Source organism: Loxodonta africana, chromosome 2 (assembly GCF_030014295.1).
Source record: "Loxodonta africana isolate mLoxAfr1 chromosome 2, mLoxAfr1.hap2, whole genome shotgun sequence".
Lineage (NCBI taxonomy): Eukaryota > Metazoa > Chordata > Mammalia > Proboscidea > Elephantidae > Loxodonta > Loxodonta africana.
In genome coordinates, this window is record NC_087343.1 from 12,947,508 (window position 1) to 12,974,003 (window position 26,496).

The 26,496-nt window shown below is 48.6% G+C and overlaps 1 protein-coding gene across 2 annotated transcripts in view; it reads right to left on the reverse strand.

The window, feature by feature from the left end:
* Positions 1–12,362: 12,362 nt before the first annotated feature.
* Positions 12,363–26,496, reverse strand: part of DAP (death associated protein) — an 85,954-nt gene continuing 71,820 nt past the window's right edge. For both annotated transcript variants that reach the window (XM_010588070.3, XM_023545387.2), the window contains exons 3-4: positions 16,544–16,586; positions 12,363–15,033 (exon numbers count right to left, since the gene is read on the reverse strand). In XM_010588070.3, coding sequence (XP_010586372.1) covers positions 14,920–15,033; positions 16,544–16,586 — 157 coding nt within the window. In that variant the 3' untranslated portion in view covers positions 12,363–14,919. The remainder of the gene's footprint in view (positions 15,034–16,543; positions 16,587–26,496) is intronic.

Below are 26,496 nucleotides of genomic sequence, written 5' to 3' on the forward strand. Positions count from 1 at the left end.
AGGTATCAGTGAGTGGCAAGTATGTGATTTCAACTTTTAATTTATCTTATATTAAAAAAAACTAAAGGAATCTTTGTTACTGCCAACAGCCTAGCTGAGAACTGGACGAGGAGACCCCTCTCTGGCCCAGTAGACAGGAGGGTGTGGGGGCATGGATTGTGGTGGAGGCGTTGTGACCACGTAGAGAAAAAAGTTGGAAAACGCAGGCCACATCCAGACAGCGGTCCTCTTAACCCCGAGACTAAATGAACGATCCCGGGGCACCTGCAAAGATGCGCTCAGTGTCCCCCCACCAAAGCTCTCTGCACCCCACAGACAGGCAGGAGCAAGGAGAGGAGGCCATGTGTCATTTCTCCTTCCGGAACACTGGACGACTTGGAGGTGAGCCCGCCCTCCATGCACAGGTCCTGCAGGGCTTGGAGCTGCTCTGGGTATGAGCGTCTCTGCAGCAACCTTCCAGGGGCTAAGCGTTGCTCCTGGGGGAGAAGCCATGGAGCAGGAGGACTGGGCGCAGCCTAGAGCTGTCGCCAGCTCTGTGCCACACTGCCCAGGTGTCAGAGAGATGATGTGCTCCAGCCACTCGGCCTTGGTGGGCAGGGGTGGGTGGCTGTCCTAGTATCAAATGCCTCTCTGATACCAAGAAAACCTATTGCCATCAAGTGGATTCCTACTCATGGTGACCCTACAGGACAGAGTAGAACTCCCCATAGGGTTCCCAAGGAGCAGCTGGTGGATTCAAACTGCTGACCTTTTGGTTAGCAGCCACGGTCTTAACCACTCTAGACCTTGCTAATTAGGACACTGGTGTTGGCCTAGAACCCACTGATGCTGTCAAGCCAATTTTGACTCATGGAGACCCCGTGTGTCACAAAGAAGAACTGCTCCATTCAGTTTTCTAGGCTGTAATTTTTTTAATCTTTACGGAAGCAGATCACCAGGTCTTTCTCCCATGGCACTGCTGAGTGGGTTCAAAGCACCAATCTTTCAGTTAGTAGCTGAGCATTCAACCCTTTGGGCCACCCAGGGACCTGGTGTTGGACTAGGGAAATGCTAAATGACACTGGACATTGCTGTCTTCCCCCAAGCTGACTCAGCTGGAGCAGCCTGGCTCTTCTCCCAGACAAGCATACGGGGAAGAAGATGCTTGGCTTGTCTAATTAAACCAAACGACAGTGTGCATATTCTCAGCTGTGCGGGCAGGTCTTTGGAGACCGGCAGATGGGGTCCAGTGCTGGCTTTGCTACATATTTTCTTTTGATCCTGGGCAGCATGAAACATATCTTTAAAGAGGCCAGTTCTCTGAAGGCTGCACATCCTGCCTGGTACCAGCTTGAGCAGAGAGATGCAGGGGGCCACTGTGAGCACAGGCTCTGTGCGCATTCACTACATTGGTTGATGGTCCTCAGTTGTTTTCCATCTCTTGTCTGCTTCCACACCTTCCCCGTGTGGCCAACACCAGCCCATCAGGAACATCTCTCAAGGCCCATTAACACCTGATGGAAGGTAGGTCAGCATCACGGGGCTTGCGGAAAGGATGAGGAGAGATGTTTGTTGAAGCCCGTCTGAGTTCTCATACCCTTCATGAGAAAGTCTTCTCCCAATGAGAACCGGGCCAGAGCCCTGGGCCCCAGCCTTGTGTGAGCCCTGTTCTGATGAGCTGCTGCAGGCCACACATGATCTTTAAGGACCTTCAGGGTTAAAAGCAGGTGGAGAGGCCCCTTGGCCTCTTGCCCCTCAGGTCATACTCCATTCATGGTCTAGTAGACTCTGCAATCCATGATTGTCTTTTGTACTGTGGCGCTTCAGTGCCAGGAACTGTGTCCCAGATGGCGTGGGCCATGATCTTTCCAGCTGTGGTGAGAAGAAGTATGGCCTCAGGAATTCTCCATCTCTCCCAGGGCCTAGAGCAGAGCTTAGCTAAGATGCCAAAGTTAGGTTCCTAGAGCTCATGTAACAAAATACCACTAACTGGGTGGCTTATAAGAATAGAAACTTATTCTCTCACAGTTCTGGAGGCTGGGCCTCTGAATTCAGGGTGTTGGTAGGGCCATGCTGTCTCAGAAGGCTCTAGGGGAAGGCTCTTTCTCGTCTCATCGAGCTTCTGGTGGCCCTAGGTATTTCTTGGCTTGCAATTGTACCATCACATGGCCATCTTCCCTCTGTGTCTCTGTGTCTCTTCCCATCTTTTGGAAGGACATCACTCATATTGGACCAGGACTCATCCCGCTCTGGTATGGCCCCCCGTTAACTGATACCAGCTTTAGAGACCCTATTTCCAAACAAGGACATGTTCACCAGAATCGAGGGTTAGGTCTTCAACACATCTTTTTGAGTGACACAATTCAATCTGTAACAAGGCCCATTCTCAGACCTTGTGAGAGTGACAACTCTCTGAGGTTGATGATAGTTCCTAATTTGCTCTCTGATCATTCAGCCACCTAGAATTGGAAGAAAAACGAGCCAAGGAGGAAAAGTGGGCATTGCATATAGCAGACACCACTCATCCATCAGTTTGTCAGACTGCGGTGGCTTGCATGTTGCTGTGATGCTGGAAGGTATGTCACCGGTGTTACAAATACCAGCATGGTCACCCATGCTGGACAGGTTTCAGCGGGCCTTCTAGACTAAGACACACCGGTTGTCTACTTCTGAAAAAATTGTTCACCAAAAACCTTATGAATAGCAGCGGAACATTGTCTGATATAGGGCCAGAAAATGAGCCCCTCAGGTTGTAATGCACACAAAATATGACTGGGGAAGAGCTACCTCCACAAAGTAGAGTCAACCATAATGACATGGATGGAGTCAAGCTTTCGAGACCTTTATTTGCTGATGTGGCACAACCCAAAATGAGAAGAAACAGCTGCAAACAACCACTAATAATCAGAACACGGAAAGTAGAAATTATGAATCAAGGAAATTTGGAAGTTGTAAAAAAAATGAAATGGAATGCTTGAAGATGAATACTTTAGGCATTAGTAAGCTGAAATGGACTGGTATTGGCCATTTGGATTCTGACAGTCATGGTCTGCTGTGTCAGAAATGACAAATTGAAGAGGTGTGGTGTTGCATTCATCGTCAAAAAGAGCATTTCGAGATCTATCCTGAAGTACAAGACTGTCAGTGACAGGATAATATCTATACACCTACAAGGAAGACCAGTTAATACAACCATTATTCAAATTCATGCACCAACCACTAATGTCAAAGATGATGAAATTGAAGATTTTTACCAACTTCTGCAGTCTGAAATCGATCATTCAATCAAGATGCATTGATAATTACTGCTGATTGGAACGCAAAAGTTGGAAAGGATCAGTAATTAGAAAATATGGTCTTGGTGATAGAAATGACACGGGAGATTGCATTATAGAATTTTGCAAGACCAACAACATATTCATCGGAAATATCTTTTTTTCAACAACATAAATGACAGCTATACACATGGACCTTGCCAGATATACTACACAGGGATTGAATTGACTACCTCTATGGAAAAAGACTATGGAGAAGTTCAATATCATCAGACAGAACAAGGCCAAGAGCTGACTGTGGAACAGACCATCAACTGCTCCTATGCAAGTATACGATGAAGCTGAAGAAAATTAAAACAAGTACCTGAGAGCCAAAGTACAACTTTGAGTATATTCCACCTAAATTTAGAGACTATCTCGAGAGCAGATTTGACACATTGAACACTAATGACCAAAGACCAGGCAAGTCATGGGATGGCGTCAAGGACATCATACATGAAAAAAGAAAGAGGTCATTAAAGAGACAGTAAAGGAAGTAAAGGCCAATATGGATGTCAGAATCTTGCTCTTGAACATCGAGTAGCTAAAGCAAAAGGAAGAAATGACAAAGTCAAAGAGCTGAACAGAAGATTTTAAAGGGAGGGTCGAGAAGACAAAGTGAAGTATTATAATGACATGTGCAAAGACCTGAAGTTGGAAAACCAAAAGGGAAGAACACACTTGGCATTTCTAAGCTGAAAGAACTGAAGAAAAAAATTCAGTCCTCGAGTTGCAATACTGAAAGACTCGATGGGGAAAATATTAACACAGGAAGCACCAAAAGAAGATGGAAGGAATACACAGTCACTGTATCAAAAAGAATTGGTCGACATTCAACCATTTCAGGGAGTAGCGTATGACCAAGAACTGACGGTGCTGAAGGAAGAAGTTCAAACGGCAGTGGAAGCATTGATGAAAAACAAGTCTTCAGGAATTAATGCGATGCCAAAGGAGATGTCTTAACAAACGGACACAACGCTGCAAGCGCTCACTCATCTACACCAAGAAATTCGGAAGACAGATACCTGGCCAACCGACTGGAAGAGACCCACATACGTGCCTATTCCAAAGAAAGGTGATCCAACCAACTGCGGAAACTATCGAACAGTATCATCAATATCACATGTAAGTAAAACTATGCTGAAGAAAATTCAAAAAACAGTTGCAGCAGTACATTGACAGGGAACTGCCAGAACGTTGAGCCGGATTCAGAAGAGGATGTAGAACCAGGGATGTCATTGCTAATATTACTGGAAAGATATTTATGTTTTATTGACTATGCAAAGCATTTGACTGTGTGGGTCATAACAAATTATGGATAACACTGCAAAGAACGGGAATTCCAGAACAATTAATTGTTCTTATGTGGAATCTGTACATAGACCAAGTTGTTTGAACGAGGGGATAATGTGTGGTTTAAAATCAGGAAAGGTGTGTGTCAGGTTGTATCCTTTCACCATACTTAGTCTGTATGCTGAGCAAATAATCCAAGAAGCTGGACTATACAAAGAAGAACATGGCATCAGGATTGGAGGAAGACTCATTAACAACCTGTGATGTGCAGATGAAACAAACTTGCTTGCTGAAAGTGAAGAGGACTTGAAGCACTTAATGCTGAAAATCAAAGACTACAGCCTTCAGTGTGGGTTACACCTCAACATAAAGAAAACAAAATTCTCACAAGCTGGACCAATAAACAACATCATTATAAATGAGAATAGATTGAAGTTGTAAAGGATTTCATTTTACTGGGATCCATAATCAATACCCATGGAAGCAGGAGCCAGGAAATCAAATGACATGTTGCATTGGGCAAATCTGCTGCAAAAGATCTCTTTTAAGTGTTAAAAAGCAAAGATGTCACTTTCAGGACTAAGGTGTGGATGACTCAAGCCATGGTATTTTCAACTGCCTCATATGCATTTGAAAACTGGACAGTGAATAAGGAAGATTGAAGAATTGATGCCTTTGAGTTATGGTGTTGGTGAAGAAAGATGAATATACTATGAACTGCCAGAAGAACGAACAAGTATCTTGGAGGAAACACAGCCAGAATGTTCCTTAGAGGCAAAGTTGGCAAGACTTTGTCTCATGTCTTTGTATATGTTATCAGGAGGGAAAAGTCCTTGAAGAAGGACATCAAGCTTGGTAAAGTAGAGGGTCAGCAAAAAAGGGGAAGGTGCGCAATGAGATGGATTGACACAGTGGCTGCAACAATGGACTCCAACATAGCAATGACTATGAGACTGGCGCATGACTGGGCTGCATTTCGTTCTGTTGTGCATGGGTCTCTATGAGTCAGAACCGACTTGACGGCACCTGACAACAACAACAACAATGTATGAAGTGGCATTATAAAGTAATTTGGGGTGGTTTCTTTACACTGCCGTATGGAAACCTGACTCATGCCTACCCCAAACAGTTTCTTACGTTTTGTATTATTTTGCTGTTGGTTATTGTTTTTTGTGCAAAAATCCAATCCTTCTACTCCCACATCTGTCCTCTTGGGCACAGTTCACACTTGCTGAGATGTGGCGCTTCTGGCATGTGCGTTCCTGACGATGGCCACTGGCCCCTTAGGTGAGGGTGCTTGCCCACAGTGCTCTGGTTTTCAGGTGACCTGTGAGTCACAGACACCTGAGTAAGCCTTTCCACCTTTCTGGTTTCCGTATGAGACAACATCTGCTGTTCGTTAACTTTGGTGACTGAATTGGGGTGATTCTTAACCTAACAAAAAGTGACTTCTGTGGCCATACAGGGCTTCCCCGTGAGTGGTGGCCCCTGAAATAGTACTGGTTTAAGAAAGTGACTGAACCTGAAAATTTCTAGCCAACTGACTAAGGAGGGGAGGCATCACTGGTACACCAAGTAGAGAAGTTTGCGATAAAGCACATGACTTTTGCCAAGTTTTATTTTGTCTAGTGCTCGGAAATTTGTCTTTTATGTACCTTGTGATATGATCTGGTTGTGTGTGTTGTAGCTAAAAGTGGAACCAGCTAATTGAACATCTTCAGCACCTGAGGGATCTAAAAGATGCCAGTGTCCCAAGTCTATCATCTAGGTCACTTGGAGTTGGGGAGGAGGGTAAGTGCCAGGTTAAGAAATGGCCACTTTCTAAGGAATTCACAGCCTTGTATGCCTCCCACTGGGATGGAGACAAGGGTTTGTTGAGGGCCTGTGGTAGGTGGGGACTCTGCTAGGTGACCGGGATACAAGAAAGGGCAGAGTCCCCACCCTGAGGGAGATCTTTGCCCACACAAGCTTCTTCTCCTCCTTATTATGTTCTACAGACAGACACTATTCTTTTCCTGTGGCCGCTGTAACAAAGTCCCACAAACTAGGTGGCTTAAAACTACAGAAATTTATTCTCTCACAGTTCTGGAGGCTAGAAGTTTGAAATCAAGGTGTTGGCAAGGCTGGCTCCTTCTGGAAGCTCCAAGGAAGAAATCTGTTCCATGCCTCTCTCCTTGCTTCTGATGGTTGCTGGCAATCCTTGGTATTCCTTGGCTATATGGCACTCTTCTCTGTGTGTCTATCTCTGTGTCTCTTCTCTTTTTATGGGGGCACCAGTCATGTTGGATTAGGGCCCACCCGACTCCAGTATGGCTTCATTTGAACTTAACTAATTACATATGAGGGGCCCTGGCAGCACAGTGGTTAAGAGCCCAGGCTGCTAACCAAAAGGTTGGCAGTTCAAATTCACCAGCTGCTCCCTGGAAACACTATGGGGCAGTTCTACTCTGTCCTATAGGGTCGCTATGAGTTGGAATCAACTCAACAGCAATGGGGCTTTTTTGTTTGTTTAATTACATCTGAGAGATGCCGTTTCCAAATAAGCATTCATAGGTACGGGGGTTAGGACTTGAGCATATCTTCTGGGGGGACACAAATCCACCATAACAGATACTTACCTTCCTCTTTATCTTTTCACCCCTTTGCTGCGGGTACTGGGGTTTATCAGCTTGAGGCACACATGATCCATATGGGAAAACAGCCTACAATTTTGGAAAGAGGTCTCTAGAGCTTTTTTAAAGAATATCTAAGCAGCTGAACCAGAGCCCTCCTGTTTGTCCTGCCTGTCCTAGGTTCCTGTGTTGGGAGGCCACCAGGAGACGCTTCTCTCGGCTCTCCTTTGCATCAGTGACAGTGAAAAAACCGTCACGCTATAGAACCACCTTCCTGCTGCCCCGAAGGAAAGCCTCCTGTAGCTGAAATTTCCCATGGTATCCAGGAGCAAATCTGCCTCGCAGCAATTTGCCATTTTCTGCTCCAGGGACTGGAAAGCAGACACCAGCTCGAGCTACTTTAGCTGCTTTCACTAGCCATACCCTTGGCGCTGAAAAGCATATTTTTTCAAGATTCCAGAAGAAGGGAAATCTGCCTTTAGTTATTTGATCACATTATTTTATGTTGTTGTTGTGTGCCACCTAGTCAATTCTGACTCATAGTAACCCTATGGGACAGGGCAGAACTGCCCCGCAGGGTTTCCTGGGTTGTAATCTTTATGGGAGCAGATCTCCTGGTCTTTTCTCCTGCAAAGCCACTGGTGGGTTCAAACTGCTGATCTTTTGGTTAGCAGTTGAGCACTTAACCATTGTGCTACCAGGGCTCCTTTATTATCAGTTATAAACCCAAAATAAAAACAAATCCTTTGCTGTCAAGTTGATTCCAACGCATAGCAACCCAACAGGACAGAGTAGAACTACCCCGTCGGCTTTCCAGGAAGTGGCTGGTGGATTCAAACTGCCAACTTTTTGGTTAGCAGCCATAGACTTCTAAAATTGAACCACAAGGGTTTTTCAACTTCAGCGCTGCTGACATTTTAGTCTGGATAATTCTTTGTGGTGGGGGCTGTTCTTGTGCATTGTAGGATGTTTAGCTGGTATCCCTGGCCTCTATATACTAGAACGCTTCCCTTGCCCCCCGACCCCAATATGACAACCAAAAATGTCTCTGGACATTGCTAAATATCCCCTGGGGGTCCAAATCTCCCCCCAGTGAAACCACTGCCCTAGAGCTAATGAACATCATTGTAAGTACTCTAAGCACACACCCGTGGGCCCTGATGTCTCAGAGGCTGAGCACTTGGCTGGTAAGTGTAAGGCTGGCAATTCGAACCCTCCCAGCAGCTCAGTGAGTGAAAGGCCTGATGGTCTGCTCCCATAAAGATTACAGCCTAGAAAACTTTATGGGGCAGTTCTATTCTGTCACATGGAGTCACTATGAATCGAAAAATGACTTGATGGCACCTCCCAACAACAACAAAGCACGTTTTATGTTTCGATAGCTCTCTAGCTAAAGAAGCCAGCTTGCGGTAACGTGCCCAGGAAACTGAGCCCTGTGCTGCAAAACACTGGACTCTCTCTTTTCAGGGACCCTGGAAGTGTGGGGTGAAATGCTGAAATGTAATTTAAAAAAAGCTCGCCAGGGCACCTCTGTAGAGCCCCGGTCCCCAGGTTACGTCCATCCATTCATTCTAACGTTCACGTTGGGTCTTTTCCAATCGACAGCTGACAAACTAGAATTTTCTTTTTTTTGAAAGCAAGGCACTTAGAGTTATAATACTATTTAGGATTAAAGGGGAGGATGAGGGAAAATTGTCTTCTCTTGACAAGAAAGCCCTAAATTGAATTTTAGAAACCCCGTTTGGAAGAGTAGGTCTCCGGTGGTGTGAATGGCTTGAGCTTGTCTATTAACCTAAAGGCTGGTGGTTTGAACCCACCCAGGGGTGCCACAGAAACCCTGGTGGTGTAGCGGTTAAGTGCTACGGCTGACAGCCAAATGGTTGGCAGTTCGAATCCACCAGGCACTCCTTGGAAACTCTACGGAGCAGTTCTACTCTGTCCTATAGGGTTGCTATGAGTTGGAATCGACTCGAGGGCACAGGGTAGGGGTGCCACGGAAGGCAGGCCAGGTGATCAGCTTCCGTAAAGATGACAGCCAAGAAAACCCCACGGAGCAGTTCTACTCAGTAACACATGGGGTCGTCCTGAGTCGGCTCAACTGGAAGGCAATGGGTGTTTCATCAATCAGTTTGGAAGAGCAGGTTAAACGTGAGGAGGAATGCTTTGAAGATATGCACACTTAAGCATGGTAGTGTAAAAACTGACTAGCAAAGTTTGAGGATTTCATGAGAAATGAGCTGAAATGAACCTGGAAGAGGTGATCTCAAGGACTTCTGAGCTGAACAGTTAGCAGCAGCCGCCGCCTGCTTTCTCTGCCCCTCAGGAGTATATGGCCATCTGGCCTCCTGGGACGGCAGGAAACACCTGTTTTTTTTTGTTGTTGTTGTTTGTTTTTAGACTGCAGAGGCCAGCAGGACGCCAAGTCTTGGGAGAAAAGTTTGGGGTTTGTAAAAAGACGCATTTAACGAGCGCAGCAGCTATGAAGTTGGGAAAGCTGCTGAACAGCATCCAGGGTCACCGTGGCAGGAGGTAGAGGCTCTGCAATAATGAATAGAGAAGCTCCTGGGTCGACAATGCCCCCTCGGCCCCCCAGTGCCAGAGACTGGCCCTTTCCCTGGTGCTTCAGCACAGCCCTCTTCTGGGCCACCCCAGTGTCCCCACGGCCAGGCTTTCGTTCCAGTCGTGGGCCAGTCCTGCCCTGTGGCTTCTTTGCTTCCAGTGCACACACGAGAGGCACCTTGCATTCAAACCTCGGCTTGGGAAAGCACTAGGGTGAGGCCCAAGAGCAGTGCTTTGTCTCCTGCCTGGCGGCCCTGGGTGCCACTCTCTGTTCAGCAGCTTTCCCAGCTTCACAGCCTCTGTGCTAGTTAAATGCATCTTTTTACAAACCCCAAACTAAATTTTCTCCCCAAGACTTGGCATCCTGATCGCCACCGGTGATAGCGTCTAAAAGGCTCCTCTCCGGACCCGCCTTCCCTTCCCTCTTCTTTGCACTGGCTTTAATGAGGTGGAATCCCAGCGACTCTGATCCTGTGTCTTAAACTAACAATAACGGTGATTATTGACTGAACGCTTCCCACGTACCTGGGGCTGTGCCATGTGCTTTTAACACACACAGCCCGGCCAGGGACGTTCTGGAAGTTTCCCTCCCAAGCTCTGGTCTCACTTTCTCAAAGACCTGCTCCATACCTCTTCTTGGAAGCCCCAAGGCACCTCAGTCTCTGCTCCTACGGCCTCTCCTCCCTCAGCCTCTGCCCGGACGGCCTCTCCTCCCACACCACATCCTCCTTTGGGGCTGTTTGCTTAGTGCTTTCCCATTCCGTCTGGTCGTTTCGGCTCCCAACCACAGCACCCTACTGGCTCTCTTGCCCTTGCCATCAGAACAGTGACAGGTTCTGCGATTGTACCCTGGCAGCTGCTATTCATAAGGTTTTCACTAGCCAATCTTTTCAGAAGTAGATCGCCAGGTCCTTCTTCCTAGTCTGTTGTAGACTGGAAGCTCCACTGAAACATGTCCACCATGGGTGACCCTGCTTATATTTGAAATACCGGTAGCATAGTTTCCAGCATCCCAGCAACAGAGGAAGAGCCTCAAGGAGATGGACTGACACAGTGGCTGCAACAATGGGCTCAAACACAGCAAAGAGTGTGAGGTGGCACAGGGCCGGCAGTGGCAGTGTTCTGTTGGACCAAAGGTCGCTGTGAATCCCAACTCATTCACCACCACCTGACAACATCTCTTCATCCTCCGGCCTTTCCGCTGTGCAGCCCCACCCCCACGGCCACGCAGTCCCACCCCCACAGCTGAGTGAGCATGTGATGCACGGTGTGGCACGAGGATGGCTGTGGAGTTAGACTGACCCAGATCAAGTCTCGGCTCTACAGCTTGCTAATGGCGACTTCTGATACTGGATGCTGAGTATCAGTTTTCATCTGTAAAATGGGGACTCATAAAACACCCACTGCTGTCTAGTTGATTCTGACTCACAGTGACCCTATAGGACACAGCAGAACTGCCCCATACAGTTTCCAAGGAGCAGCTGGTAGATTCGAACTGCCGACCTTTTGGTCAGCAGCCATAGCTCTTAACCATTGTGCCACCAGGATTTCCAAAATGGTGACAGGTACCACTCTCAAAAATGAGAAGTGGGACCTAGAAGCACGTTGACTTTCCAACCTATGAGCGCATGGAATTGAGAGTTGAGTATCAAAAGCTGCCAGGCCCTGGGGCAGGCAGCCCCTGTGGTGGGGCGGGCCCAGGGCTGGGGCGGCACCGGCCCCTTGTCCCTGCCCCACCCAGCCTCCTGCTCAGTGGCTGTCAAGAATCAGTGGTGGGTAAAATTTATCCAGAAAAGCAATTTACCAAATGTAAGTTATTCAAATGTGCGAGCCTGGAGCAGGTTTTGGTTTTCCAGCACACGGCCGACAAGGATGTTTATCGATGGCGTAGAGCATCTTTGGGGGCACCTCTGTTCCATGCCTGTTGTGTGTGTGGTACTTCTGTCCACCACCATTCATTTACTGAGCAGACTCTGAGCCTGGTGATAAACATGAGCAAGACCCACATCCCACCCTCAGGGAGCTTATGATCTCCTGCAATGGGGGGGATGCGAGGATACAGAGCAGCATCGACAGCTGTCCACAGGGCTGAGGAAAGGCCAGGGCTGGCGGGAGCTGCAGGCTCTGGCCGTGGCCGCCACACCCTGCTGGGAGCTGGGGCAGCACCCTGGTTGGTCCCCTGACAAATGACAAACCTCAGGGCCCTCCCATCAAATTCTATGATTAGATTCCAGATCCTTTGTTTAACGGGTGTGATTATTTTCTCATCTTACTCCCAAGGGCCACAGGAGGCCTTCTGATAAAGGCAATATTCTGCAGGTCAAAAGCTGGCCTCCACCCTCGCGCTCACTGCTAGCTCTACTCCATTAAGGGCGTGCGGGGCACAGGCCAACTGCTGGGCCTACGTCAGACGGTCAGTCGGCTGCAGTAAACTCCTCCACCTTAGGACGTTTTGAAGTGGCCAGGTGTCCGACCCTCTGGCTTTGTGTCAGGGAAACAATTTATGGGACTACTGGTTATGAAAGCATGTTAGTCTTTCTACTGAAACCAACCCTAGTGATACATGATAGAAACCTCTGAAATACAAGGAAAAACGAACACAAGAAGAAATGCAGGAACTTTATTATAGCCATTGTTGTTCTTGGAATTAACAATTGATAAACTCATTAAAGGAAACATTTTGCATTCAGTGATCAAGCGCCCACAGACACACACCAGATACAGCTAAAAGCACATGAAAAGTGCACCTTTGGAAACCACGTGGCTGCAAAACGAAAAAGTACAAGGATGCTTCTTAATTTCTGTAGCAGAGGTATCAACCTAGTGCTGCCTGCAGGATTCTGGCTTCGGAATACAGAGTGGCGGGGACAGTCGGGATCACCGAAAGCTGCTGCTAGTTTATACCAACATTTCATGATTAGGAAATACAGATGGCACCACTGTGCTTGAGGGCTGTACACTGGCTTCCAGTAAGTCAATCAGATGAGAAACCAAGTGCCACCATTACAATGGGAGGCAGCGCTGTGCTCCTGTCTGAGGGGAGAGGGAGAGAGGCGGGTCTGCCCAGGTCGGCGTCTACTTCTACCAGCTGGCACAGTGGGTGTGATAACGTCTGGGAAGGCTGGAGTGTGGCCGCTGCTCACAGGGCCACTGCTGACCGGCAGCAGAGAAACTGCTGGAGAGCGGGCAGTCTGCTCTGGAAGGTCTTAGTACCCGAGTAAAGGAGCCGTTTTCAGCAGGGCACTCTCCAGCCACCACCAGGGAGTAGGCTGGCGTGTCTCTGGGTAGGAAACACGAGCAGTATGGCATAGGATGATCCGACCTGCCCACATGGACAGGGCCACAGGGAAAAGTGCATCAGGGCACCGGGCACTCTGGGCACAGCTGGACGACATGTCTATAGCTGAGCTGGAATGTGGTGTTTCTAGCTGCTCAGGCAAACAAAGGCGTCCCTCGGTGGTGCAAATGGCTAACGCGCTTGACTGTCAACCAAAAGGCTGGGGGTTCGGGTCCACCCAGAGGTGCTCTGGAAGAAAGTCCTGACAAGCTACTTCTGAAAAGCCAGTCAGTGAAAACCTGTGGAGCACAGTTCCACACTGACATACATGGGGTCACCGTGAGCTCAGCTGACTCGACAGCAGCTTGCTTTTTATCAAAAAGAAAATCTGAATACGTTGGTCCATTTTTAATATGTTCCTCACAACTGTAGATGTTAACAGCACTTTGGGATATCTGGACTGATTGTGCGTATTTAGGATTCTTCTGGCTGGCTCAGAGTCCCTGGGTGCTACCGTTAACACACCTCACTGCTAACCAAAAGGCTGGAGGCTTGAATCTACCCAGAGGCACCTCGGAAGAAAGGCCTGGTGATCTACTTGTGGAAAACCAGCCACTGAAAACCCTGTGGAGCACAGCTCTACTCTGACACACACGGGGTTGTCAGGAGTTGGAGTTGACTCGACGGCAACTCGTTAGGACGACAAAAGGGCCTTCCTAATAAACCGGGCGGGTTTTTGTCTGGTCTTCATGTGCTTTCAGCTCTCCAGCTCCAGTGCTCCAGAAGCAGCTCACGTTTAGTCCACCACCCTGGTCAGCGAGGACTTTCAGAGCTCAGAAGCAGCTCTCGAGGTGACTACGGAAACCTACACATTTGCCTCCAACTTCCCAACACAGCCCCTTTGGGTGGGGAGGCAGTCTGGGACACGGGCTGCTCACACAGAGAGAGCTCATTCCGGAAGTACTGCCTCTGAGCAAACCGTCCACATCCTAATTTTTCAGCAAGGCGACTCCTGGAATCAAAGAGGCGTCCCAAAGCCACAGCACATCGCCCCTGGGCTGACCTCACGTGTGAGCGGCGAGTGCCACTTTTGCTTCCAAGGAGAAAGGCCGCCATGCCTGTGCTTGGTGCCGCCCTGTCCGGCCACCCCTCGGGATTCAGTGTTGCTGTGGCTCGGTCCAAAAATCTTCCCTGCTCTGCCTCCCCAAACCTGCAACTGCAATGAACGCCCTCACTTCTTCCTCTCTGAAGACGTTAAGACTGTATTGTCTTCTTTTTAAAAAGCTTGAAGTGGCTGAGCTTAACCCTACCCTTCCAAATGTGTGCCCCGTTGTTTTTCAGATTAAAGTAGGGACGGACGAGACTGCTGACACAGGACTAAAGCTAAACTTTTTACGCAGGTGCTGGCAAATTCTGATAATGGCATCTCCAGGCCAAACTGTGGGAGCCCCTGGGTGGCGCAAATGGTTAAGCGCTCGGCTGCTAACTGAAAGTCTGGCAGTTCGAACCCACCCAGGGGCTCCTTGGAAGAAAGGCCTGGGAATCTACTTCTGAAAAATCAGCCACTGAAAACTGTGTAGCACAGTTCTACTCTGACACACATGGGGTCTCCACGAGTCAGAATCCACTCAACAGGAACTGGTTTGTTCAGACCAAACTGTGGAGGAAGACCCGGGGAACAACAGTCCTTGAGCCACACCCAACCGGGGCCCTATGTACACAGGATCTGGGTCTGCTCCCTTTCTGGGATCTGCTAAGGGAAACATAAGGCAAAGGAAGGACAGCTTGGCTTTGTCTTAGATTTCCCAAGAGAGCGGCATTTGGGGGAAGATATGCCAGTTTGTCATGTGGGGTGAACATCGAAGGTGGGGTGCCCGGGTGCCGCTCACTTGCGAGGCTGCTGGATGTGCTGGGTCCTCGGAGAGGGATGCTTGTCCATGGAGGCATGTGGCTTCTGGTGGGCTACCTGAGCAGCCGCCGGGGGGAAGTCCTTGTCACCCTGTGAGAAGACACAGACACATGGGCATTAAACCACTGGGTCAGTGTGTGGAGGACCCTTCTACAGGGCAGTGGGTGTCGTGAGGGAGAAGTCTATCTCTGGGGATGGCTGGCGTCCTACAGCCATCAGAACCTGGGGGCTGAAGGAGCACTAAGGGCCACACACCATGGAGATGGTGAGAAATTGCCACCTGCGCCCCCACGCCACGAAACACAGGTAACCCTGCTACAACTTGTTCAGGACTGAACTGGATGGTGGGTGGCCTTCTCCTCCTACAGCTGCTTTTATGATCATCTGATTTACTTAGGAGCAACAATCTGACTGACTTGAATTTAGATTTGCCGCCAGGGGGTGGGGGTGAGGGTCAGGATGGGAAAGAAGCATCCACGGCGTGGGTGACAGCCAGGAGACAGCCTCATCCAGCCCCCGAGTCTTGGGAGAAGGTACCCAGCTGTTTTCAAGGAGGAATCCGCTTCCTGTGCCAACAGTGGTGGGTGTGGCACGGGGCTGGGCCAGGGTCGCGGCTGGCCCACCACGGGCAGCCTGGCTGAAGTGTGCTTTGGCTAAGCCAACTGGCTGTGCTGCGACCTCAGACCACGTCAGCATTTAATCATCTCATGTGCGGCAGACAGACCACCGTCTTTCCCAGGGTCTCTAGACGGCTGGGACCATGGCTACTCCAGCAGCGAGACCACAGTGAGTTGCCGTCAAGTCGACTGCAACTCATAGCCACCCTGTAAGACAGAGTAGAACTGCTCCACAAGGTTTCCAAGGAGCGCCTAGTGGCTTTGAACTGCTGACCTTTTGGTTAGCAGTTGAGCTCTTAACCACTGGGCCACCAGGGCTCCTTTGAAGATACAGATATGACAAAAGTTTGTGAGGTTAGCCCAGGGGTCAGCAAACTTTCTCCGTGAAGGTCTAGATAGTAAATGTTTTAGGGTTTTGGCGGTCATACTGTCTTTTACAATGATTCAGCTCTGCCACTGCAGCCCAAAAGCTGACACAGTATGTAAATGGACAGGCGTGGCTGTGTTCCAATAAAACTTTATTCACGGACACTGAAACTTGAATTTCATATAATTTTCACGTCACGGCATATTATTATTATTAAACTATTTTAAAATGTCAACACATTCTTAGGTCATGGGTCATCCAAAAGCACCTTGCCCTCGGGCTGTGGTTTGCTGACCCTGGCTTAGCGCAAAGAGAAGGGGAATTCATGAGGAAGGACAGGAAGGCTCCTCAGCACTTTAGATCCAGCTCACGCTGTGGGCTCCTATTCTGTATTATTTTATTAATTCCTACCTATGGAGGCATGCTCCATAGAAACAAAGCAACTAAGAGAGGCACCAGGCCCTACATCCGATGAACAGCGTCACTGTGATTCTCAGTGGCGTTTAACAAAAACAGAACCAAGAGATCACGTGCTGGCGCTCTAAGCTGATGAAATCAAGTCAAAGGCCTCTCATCCACCTCAGACACTCTGAGAGGGAGAAAAATGAGCTCTTACCCGGGCCATCACTCCGGAGATGAACACCGTCGGCTTAGGTGGGCTGGAAAACAAGAACGGAAAGGTGGATTTAAGGGTACAATCACAAAAGCAGGCATAGCAGCGAGCGTGTGTGGACCAGGTTGGTCTTGGCAAGTACAGCAAGCAATGGCCGTTTTGGCAACTCGGAGGGGGAGGAGGAGGAAGTGGGACCGACCTCGTCCTCTGGGTTATTTACCCGCCAAGGCCAGGTCACTGGTATCCTGTGGAGTCCTCTCCTCCTGAGGTTAGCTCAGGCCAAGAGCCAGAGAAGAAAAAAAGAGATGGTGGCAAACAGCAGGTGCTTTCCGTTGCTGTTTTGGTTAATCTTCATATTGTAACTATGGGCGAGCCCGGTGATGGAAATAGGTGCTTCCCTGGGATAAGCCTGGACGCCTCTGCCTGGGTCAGCCCACGTGTTCCCAACCCCCTGGAGCACCCCTTTCTGGAACCATCCAGGAGCCCAGAGCTTCCTCAAAATTCTAATGGTGAGGCCTCAGAGCCAGATAAAATCTGGCTCCATGGGTCTCCCAGCTCCTTGGGAAGCCACCATCTTTTCTCAACATCACAACTCAGACTAAGAACATCTTAACTGTCAACAGTCCTCTGAGATTGGAACAGAACACAAAAGTAATGTGTGTTCACTCTGAAAAGCAGACACACACAAACTGAAAAAGGTTAAGATCACTTGTGATTCTACCCCTGGAGATAACCGTTATTAACGCTTTGGATATTCCTCCAGCCTTTCTTTCCAAGGTTAGAGAGACCTATTTGTTTTCTTGTTAAATTTCCTCTTTTCTTACAAAAGCAGTTATACTATTTTGTAATCTGCTTCCCGCCCTTAGAGTGTGGTGAGCACAGTTCTGTCATTTTACTCTTGTACGTCTTTTTTAGCAGCTGCCTGTATGGTAGTTTCAGAGCATCAGGACGCAGTGGGAGGTGGTGTCCAGGGGGGTGTGCCATGGGATGCCTTGCCAGAGGTGAGGAGGCCCAGGAACAGCAGGAGAACGCAAGGTCCACCAGGCTGGAGAGAGTGTGGGGTGGCCCAGAAGGCAGGAGGGCGCCCCTCGATCACATGGGGTGGAGAGAGGGACAGGAGCCAGCACCCGTGGGGAAGTGGGAAGGACAGGAGAAACCTAGATCACATGAGCAGATGGGATGGAAGGAGGTCCTCAACAGTGCCCCAGCTTTGCCTAAGGCCAGCCTTCCCCCAGGGCTCACAGCCCACCTCCCTCCAGCTCCCCCGAGGAGTTTTAAGGAATCACTTGTCTTAGCTTTGTTTTGCTGCAGGCCAAAGTCCCAGTGCTCAGGAAGTACGTCGACTGTTCATGTCCAAATGAGTTCAGCAAAAACACCCCAAATTCCCCCATGTAATTCCAGTTACTTAGTGAGACTGAGGTATTTCCAGTCTTACTGAGCCGCACAGAAATGGCCCTTCGTCAACTCGGTCTGCTTTAGCTTTTGTTTTGTGTGCTTCGCCGGGTTGGATTTTTTTTTTTAACGTATATAATTCAGCTATAGGATTTACACCCAGGCAGTGGTGAAGGAAGGCAGTTCAAGGTTAAGCCCCTTCTGCACGTGTCTGGATTCCTTTGCAAGAAAGCTCAGCCTGCTGACACCACCCCAGGCCTGGGCCAGCCAGGCTCAGCCCTGGGAACTCGGCTCAAGGTTTGGCATGGAAGCTTGGGAGCTGTGGCCTGGATTTGTTGTTGTGTGCTGTTGAGTTGATTCCGACTCACAGCGGCCCTACAGGACACAGTAGAACTGCCCCATAGAGTTTCCAAGGGTGTAATCTTTACAGAAGCAGATTGCCACATCTTTCTTCCAGGGAGCAGCTGGTAGGCTCAAACCACCTACCTTCCAGTTAGCCACCAAGTGCTTAATCACTGTGCCACCGGGGCTCCTTATGGCCTAGATTAGTATATTTCATAAATATATCTGAAAGGGACATGGAAATGGGAGTGTACACACTTTCCTCTGCACCACTGTTCTCAAATGCCGCCACCGGCTTGGCACCAGTGAGAAAAAAGGTACTGAATGCAATGAGGAACCACCAGCAATCCAGTATGCTCGGGGTGGGGGTGGCAAGTGGTGGTGTCTGGCTCTAATACATCGTACTGTTTTTTAAAACAACATATGCTGCATGTACAGTCTTATCTAGTGTGGAGAGGAGAAACTGGCAGGAATGGGCTGGAATATCAGCAGAAGCTCAGCGTAGCAGTTCTGGTTGGCTCCAGGCAAATATTCTCTCTAAAGACAGAGTCCTGAGTAGGATTCGAAGCTCCCTACACCCTCTTAAACGGGCTTTAAAAGCCCAGCAAGCTCAGCAACGGATCTACGAACAAGCTTCCTTGCAGTGTGGAGCAACAAATATCAACAGGTGTTGACCATACATTCAAGGTCTTTATGACCCAAGGGTCCTCCCAAAAGTGTTTTCTTCTCTCCTCCAAAACTGAGGAGGACACGATCTACTTTAAGGAGATACGGCGGCCACCTGTGAAAAGATGGCAAAAGGCTGGCCTCATAATATAACATCTGACAGCGATGTCTGTTTTCACAAAGCTCTTACCTGGACAATGCATATGTTGCATTGCAGGTTTTTATCAAGCTTGTCCCAAAGCTCCTCAGGCTCAACGCATTTTTCTATCTACAGTTAATAGTATCTTCAACTGGCAAACAACTGCTTATTACATTTATAGAGTAATCACACCTTCTATTCCTTGAGACATGGTAGCTCAAACAAAAATTCACAGACAAGAAACCCAGGAAACAATCTGCTTCCAAAGCTGTGTTTGCAAAACACAAATATTTTAAATTCCATTAGGATTCCATGCAAAGTGTAACCTACATTTCCAAGATTCTATAAGCTGTGATGGCTGCTCTGAGGATTTATGTAATCTGATTAAAATTGTTCTGACAGATGTTGTTTTGAAGAGGCAACATTACTTTCTCTCAGGAAACAGAGACATGAAAATATCATTCCCCCCATCTCCCATCCTCAGGCCTTTCCAATTTGGTAAAAACCATGCTTATTTAAATATAAAGGAACTGCAAGCAAGGCAGACCTAGCCAGGATTACGGTCCTGGTCCGTCTGTCAGTTCATCGTACTGTGGTGGCTTGCGTGTGGGGCTGTGATGCTGGAAGCTATGCCACTGGTATTTCAAATACCAGCAGGGTGATCCATGGTGGACAGGTTTTAGCAGAGCTTCCAGTCTAAGACAGGCTAGGTGATCTACTTCTGAAAATCAGCCAGTCAAAACCCCGTGTATAACAAGAGCTAGAAAAAGATACCCCATTTGGTAAAGTAGAAAAACTAAAACCAAACTCATTGCTATCAGTTGATTCTGACTCATAGCAAACCTATAGGACAGAGTAGAACTGCCCCATCGGCACCCAAGGAGCGGCTGGTGGATTCAAACTGCCAACCTTTTGGTTAGCAGCTGAACGCTTAAGCACTGTGGCACCAGGGCTCCTGGTAAAATAGAGGGTCAATGAAAACAAGGGAAACCCTGAATGAGAAAACTGACACGACAGCCTCAACAATGGCCTCAAACATACCAACGATCGTGAAGATGGCGTGGGACCAGGCAACGTTTCATTCTGTTGTACGTAAGGTCGCCCTGAGTTGGGAGCCGACCTGACAGCAACAACAAAGGTCCCGGCAGTACTTTCGGTTTCCAGCGTTCCCGTGTTAGGACCACACCAAAGTCGTAACAGGATCATATGGCCTTAGCAGAAATCCCTTAGGAATGAGGTTTGTAACTACTGGCATTGCAGGGAAGCTGCAGACAGGCAGGTTAAGATGGCGGAGGTGTGCAGTGAATGGAGTGGCCATGTGGGACACAGATGTCGACTAAGGCGGCCGATTTCATCTTAACTGAAAATCCCCATCACTGAGACACCTGAATTCACAGTTTTCAAAACTTCGCTGAAGTCTATGATGGCAGTTACTGAAATAAATGTTACTACATTATATTTAACTTAGTAGGTCCAAAATACTGCATTTCAACATGTAATCAATCTGAATTACTAATGAGATGCTTCCCACTCTCCTCTCATACTAAGTCTTCACGGTTTGGAATGCCAGCGCAGGCCCAAGGTGCTCCCTGGGCCAGCCCTGAGATGCCAAGTGACACAAAACATTGGGCTGGAAAGGAAACCTGGGGCCTCTGGATTGGAAGGCCGCTCGCAGCCTGCCCTGGCCTCACAGGGATGAGGAGCTGGTGGCCCCTTGAGGAGCCCGTGATGTCCTCCCAGGCTTCAGGGATTCTGGCTCCCTGCACTCCCTCACAGGAGCCCTAGGTAGTGCAGTAGTTAACAGCTACAGCGAGCTATGGCTGCTAACTGAACGGTCAGCAGCTGGAATCCAACAGCTGCTCCTTGGAAACCCTATGCGGTAGTTCTACTCTGTCCTACAGGGTCCCTATGCGTCGGAATCGACAGCAACTGGTTTTTTTTTTTTTTTGGTTTGTGCTCCCCAGCGTCGTACTGGTCCCCAGTCTACCATCTCCGGGAGATGCCCCTGGCTGGCTGAACAAAGTCCTATGGGCCCTGGGACATCCTTCTCCCAGGCAAAGGGTATGGTTTCTAATCCCACCATCTTGGGCCCTCTCCCTAAGTGCATTCCCACGTGTTTTCAGTGCTTTGCCCAGAACTGCACACGATGCTCCCGGTGTCCTCAGCCCGGCCCCGCAGGACGACTTGGCTCCTGGCTCAGGTCCACTGACACTGCTCTCCCCAGCGCCCCGAGGAAGGTGCAGCCTGGGAAAATGATGCTGGGCTCCTGGAGCAGACTGAACTGAAGATCTTCTCCCAAGAAGGCGACTGCCAGGCTCTGTGGTCAGTACCTGTCGCCCTGCACAGCCCTGCCTCCCTCACTAGCCCTGGGTGGTCCTCTTCCTTCCTCTCTAACCCTGGGACCAGTAGCTTCTGACCACTCTCAGAAAGATGCGGGGCACTTGTTCACCCAAGAATAAGTCAGCCTACTGCCTGTCTGACTGGTCTGCCTGCTCCTTCCCAAGCAAGCTGGTAGGAATTAGAGTGGGCTTGGTGCTGCAACAGTTAAGTGCTCGGCTGCTAACCGAAAGGTCGGCGGTTCTAATCCACCCAGCACCTCCTCAGGAGAGAAGACCTGGCCATCTGCTCCCATAAAGATTCAAACCAAACCCGTTGCTGTCAATTCTCACTCATAGAGACCCTACAGGACAGAGTAGAACTGGTGGATTTGAACGGCTGACTGCTTGGTTAGCAGCCAAGCTCTCAATCACTGCACCACCAGGGCTCCATCCCATAAAGATTGCACCCTAGGAAACCCTATAGGGTAGTTCTGCTCTGTCCTGTAGGGCCGCCATGAGTCAGAATTGACTTGATGGCACACAATGACATTTAGGATGGGGACACACACACCGTGATCAGTAAGATGGAATCCAATCACATCACTGATTCTACTGAAAGTAGTCACAATGGCAGCCAAGCCATCACCAGAGTTCTATTTCATGGCATCATTTTCATGCTAGCAGTTTGGATCTGGGTTCAAGGAATTCCACTCAAGTTATCCTCTGCAAACGCTTTCTCCCCTTGATACAACTGCACTCTGAAGACATCAGGGCGGGTGTTTACAAAGACGATGGCTTAACGTGCTTATCCTTGAAATCTTCCGTAAGGATGGGGAATGACCTCAGACGATAACAGCGACTCGTTATTGATCCCTTAGGATGGCCAGGCACTGAGTTATGCGCTTTACGTAGAATCGTATCTAGCTTTCCACCCTAGGATCTCCATTTGACAGATGGGGAAACGGTAAATCAAAGAGGCATAGTCATGTGTACAAGGGTCACACGGAAGACAAGTGGCCGGAGCCAGGTTTTGACCAAGGGCAGTCCAGACGGCATGGGCTCGGCAGTCCCGCATCTCCTTCTAGGGATGAAAAGATGAGTCACCAGCAGCCTCTATTTTTAGGTTCTGTCTTCTATTTATGATTTAGAGCCAGGTTTTTAAAATAAGTCATCTAAATGCAAGCTGAGAGCCCCTTATTCAACTAGACCATACTATATATTCAAAATCTGCCCAAACATTTACTTTCTGACTTGATAATGGATTTTTTCTTGAAAAGTATCGTTCATGTGGATTGTACCTGCTAGCGCAGAGAGCACATGCATGTACCTCGTGAACTCCTCTGGTTCTCTTACACAGGTGCTACCTCTATCTGATGGATGGAAGAGCTGGAGGGTCACAGAGGTGAACACAGAGCAGAGCCCGGAGGGACCTGGGTCCCTGAGCTCACAGGTCAGGGCTCTGTTGGGTAAATATGTCCCACCATCCAAACATCACTACTCCTGAGCTTCAGAAACAAAGCCCAGAGGTTTCGGACTTCCCATCAAGTCAAAATGCAGTCAACAAGGTACAACTGGGAGGACAGAAAAAAGGTGGTATCATGGATTGAACTGTGTTCCCCAAAAATATCTGACAACTTAGCTGGGCCATGAGTCCCAGTATTGTGTGACTGTCCACCATTTTATGTGATTTACCTATGTGCTGTAAATCCTATCACTATGATGAAATGAGATGGATTAGTGGCAGTGATATTGATGAGATATACAAGATTAGATAGTGTCTTAGGCCAACCTCTTTGAGATATTAAAGAGAGAAACGAGCAGAGAGACAGGGGGACCTCATACCACCAAGAAAGGAGCACTGGGAGTAGTGTGTCCTTTGGACCTGAGGTTCCTGTGCTCAGATGCAACCAGACCAAGGGAAGACTGATGACAAGGACCTTCCTCCAGAGCCAACAGAGGAGAAAGCCTTCCCCTGGAGCTGACACCCTGAATTTGAACTTATAACCTACTAGACTGTGAGAGAATAAATTTATTTTTGTTAAATCCATCCACTTGTGGTATTTCTGTTATAGCAGCACTAGAGAACTAATACCTACTAATACAGGTGGCAAACGGACAGAAGCAGAGTGTGGCTCTGACGCTGGACAGTCAGTGTTTAAATCCTGGCTTTGCCAAGGACCGGCTAGTGGGCTGGTTATTTGACCTTTCTGAGACATAATTTTCCCATGTGTAAAATGGGATAACAACAAGCCCTAGCTCACTAGGTGGCTCTAAGACTACTGCTTAGTATACAGCAAACATTTCATAAACGCTTGTGTTAGGACGATGGTGATGGCATGGCACATCCCCATGCCCTTCCCGTGCACGGCTGCCTGACTTTAAGCCCACTGCTGATTCATGACTGGCTCAGCTTTGTTTCCTCTTTGGACCCCCTAGCCATGGATAGTGGCTGTTAGCTGCTGTCGAGTCAACCCTGAACTCATGATGACCCCAAGCAAAATGGAACCAAATACAGCCCGGTCCTGTGCCATCCCCGTGATCAGTTGCTGGTCAGACCATTGCAATCCTTACGTTCCTTGGCTGGGTTTTTTGAAGGAGATGGCCAAGACTGTCTTCCTAGTCCATCACAGTATGGAAGCTTCGCTGACACCTGTTTAGCATCACAGCGACCTGCAAGCCTCCACAGACAGACAGGTGGCGGCTGTGTATGAGGTGTCTTGGCCGGGAATTGAACACAGGTCTCCTGCACGGAAGGTGAGACTTCTACCATGGAACCACTAAAGCCTCATGCCATGGTCAGCATTACTCCACTTATCTGGGACAAGAGGGCTTCCAAAGTAAGCCACAAAGGGCCTCTGATCTAATTAAACAGATGCTACAAAACCAATGGACTTTACTTGGAGAACTCTGTAGCCTCTGAATCTATCTATTTCTGACATGATTTGAACAGTCTGGTTGTTCATTTTCCCAGCCCACCGAAGACACCTCAACATAAAGAAAATAAAAATCCTTATAACTGAACCGATAAGCAACAGCATGATAAGCAAAGAGAATACTGAGGTTGTCAAGGATTTCATTTTAACTTGGATCCACAATCAACACCTGTGGAAGCAGCAGTCCAGAAATCAAAAGATGCACTGCATTGGGCAAATTTAGAGTGTTAATGAGTAAAGATGTTACTTTAAGGACCAAGGCGCCCCTGACCCAAGCCATGGTGTTTTCAATACACACGTGAAAGCTGGGCTAAGAAGACCGAAGAAGAATGACGCGTTCGAGTTGTGGTGTTGGCGAAAAATGTTGGATATACCAAGAATGAACAAGTCTGCCTTGGGGGGAGTACAGCCAGAATGCTCCTTAGAAGTGAGGATGGTGAGACTTCATCTCACATACTCTGGACATGTTATTAGGAGGGATCAGTCCTTGGAAAAGTACATCATGCTACATCATGCTAGAGGGTCAGCAAAAAAGTGGAAGACCCACGACGAGGTGGATCGACACAGTGACCGCAACAATGGGCTCAGACATGAACAACAATTGTGAGGATGGTGCAGGACCAGGCAATGTTTTGTTCTGTTGTACACAGGGTCGCTTTGAGTCAGAGCTGACTTGATGGCACCTAACAACAAGTGGGAAAGGCGGCTGTTGGAGCCACATGTCAAGTTCCCTGAACTTCCAGGGAAGCTGGCTGTGCTCTGAGGAAAGGGGCCTGGGGCCACTCAGCACTGAGACCATCAGCAACTCCTTTTTCCATGGCTTCTGTTATAGCACAGGAAACCATGACAGACTGCATGCTGGCCGGGACACAGGCTCCGGTTACGCTGGCATCATGTTACCCAGAAAATGGTGACTCACAGCCCAGGAGGGGTCCTCATGGGACATGTCCCTCTCTTCCTGGTGAGAAAGTACATGACAGCTCAGAAAGGGACTTCCCCTAAAAAACTCCCTGAGAGTCCGAAGTGCCTGGTGAGTCATGGACAGAGCTCAGATAAACAGTCAAGCCCAGAAAGCAGTGTCAGGGTCTTCATTTCACTTTCTAATAATAAACTGAACCGTTTGGTGAGAAGGTGCCTCTCTTGTGGCTAGCACAACACTGCCCCCTACCTAACCTGCAGCATAATTGCAATGAACCACAAGAGCCCACCACCATGGCCTTCCAGAGGGCTCTGTGGAAGGCCAAAAGCAGTGGGTGAGGCCCTGATGATCTTCCCAGATCCAGTCCCACTAACAGAAACACTCAAAGCACACCCCTACTGAGGAGGCATGACCTGCTTGCTGCTGACTGTGAAGGACCTAGGGGGTCCCTAGGTACTGCAAACTGTTAAGTGATCAGCTACTAAGGGAAAGGCGGGTGGTTCAAGTCCACCCAGAGGTGCCTTGGAAGAAAGCCCTGGGGATCTACAGCTGAACAACCGGCCACTGAAAACCCTATGGAGCGCAGCTCTACCCTGACACACATGGGGTCACCGTAAGTCGGAATCAACTCAATGGCCCCTGGCTACTGGTTCAGGTGGCCTAGAATTCCGCTACTCTATTTTGACTCTACCCTTTGTGTTTTGATGGAGTTTACAGAAAAATATATTCTCCCTAGGAGGGTTAAAAAAAAAAAAAATTTCCTAGTAAGAAAGATGGAAAACAAATCCTTTCTTACCACTTACCGTTCTTGAAATATCCTTCTGGCTGGTCTTAATTCATTAGGGTTATTAGTTTTATAAACACCAAAATAATAATTAGCGTGGCTGGCTACTGGAGGGAAACACCTCGCTTGGCTGCACCCAGACATTTCTTTGTAATGCCATTTTTCCAAGTTTGACTATCAAGGTCGTTTCCCTCCTTCAACCAGGTTTGAGGAGCGGAGCCGAGAACACGCCACAAGATGGCGCTGTGGCCCTCTCCGGCCGCGCACAGCCAGCCCGGGCGCAGGTAACGGGGCGGTGCACCGAGGGCGGGCTGCTGGCCCCTCCGCACAGGCGCGGTCCCCTCCCCTAAGGAACTGTTAACTATCAGTGAATCTAAGCAGTGATTAAACCACATCCCACATTTTAAAATAAAATTCTAACCCCCTAGAGTCCACTTTCTTCTATATTTGGTACATGGAATTT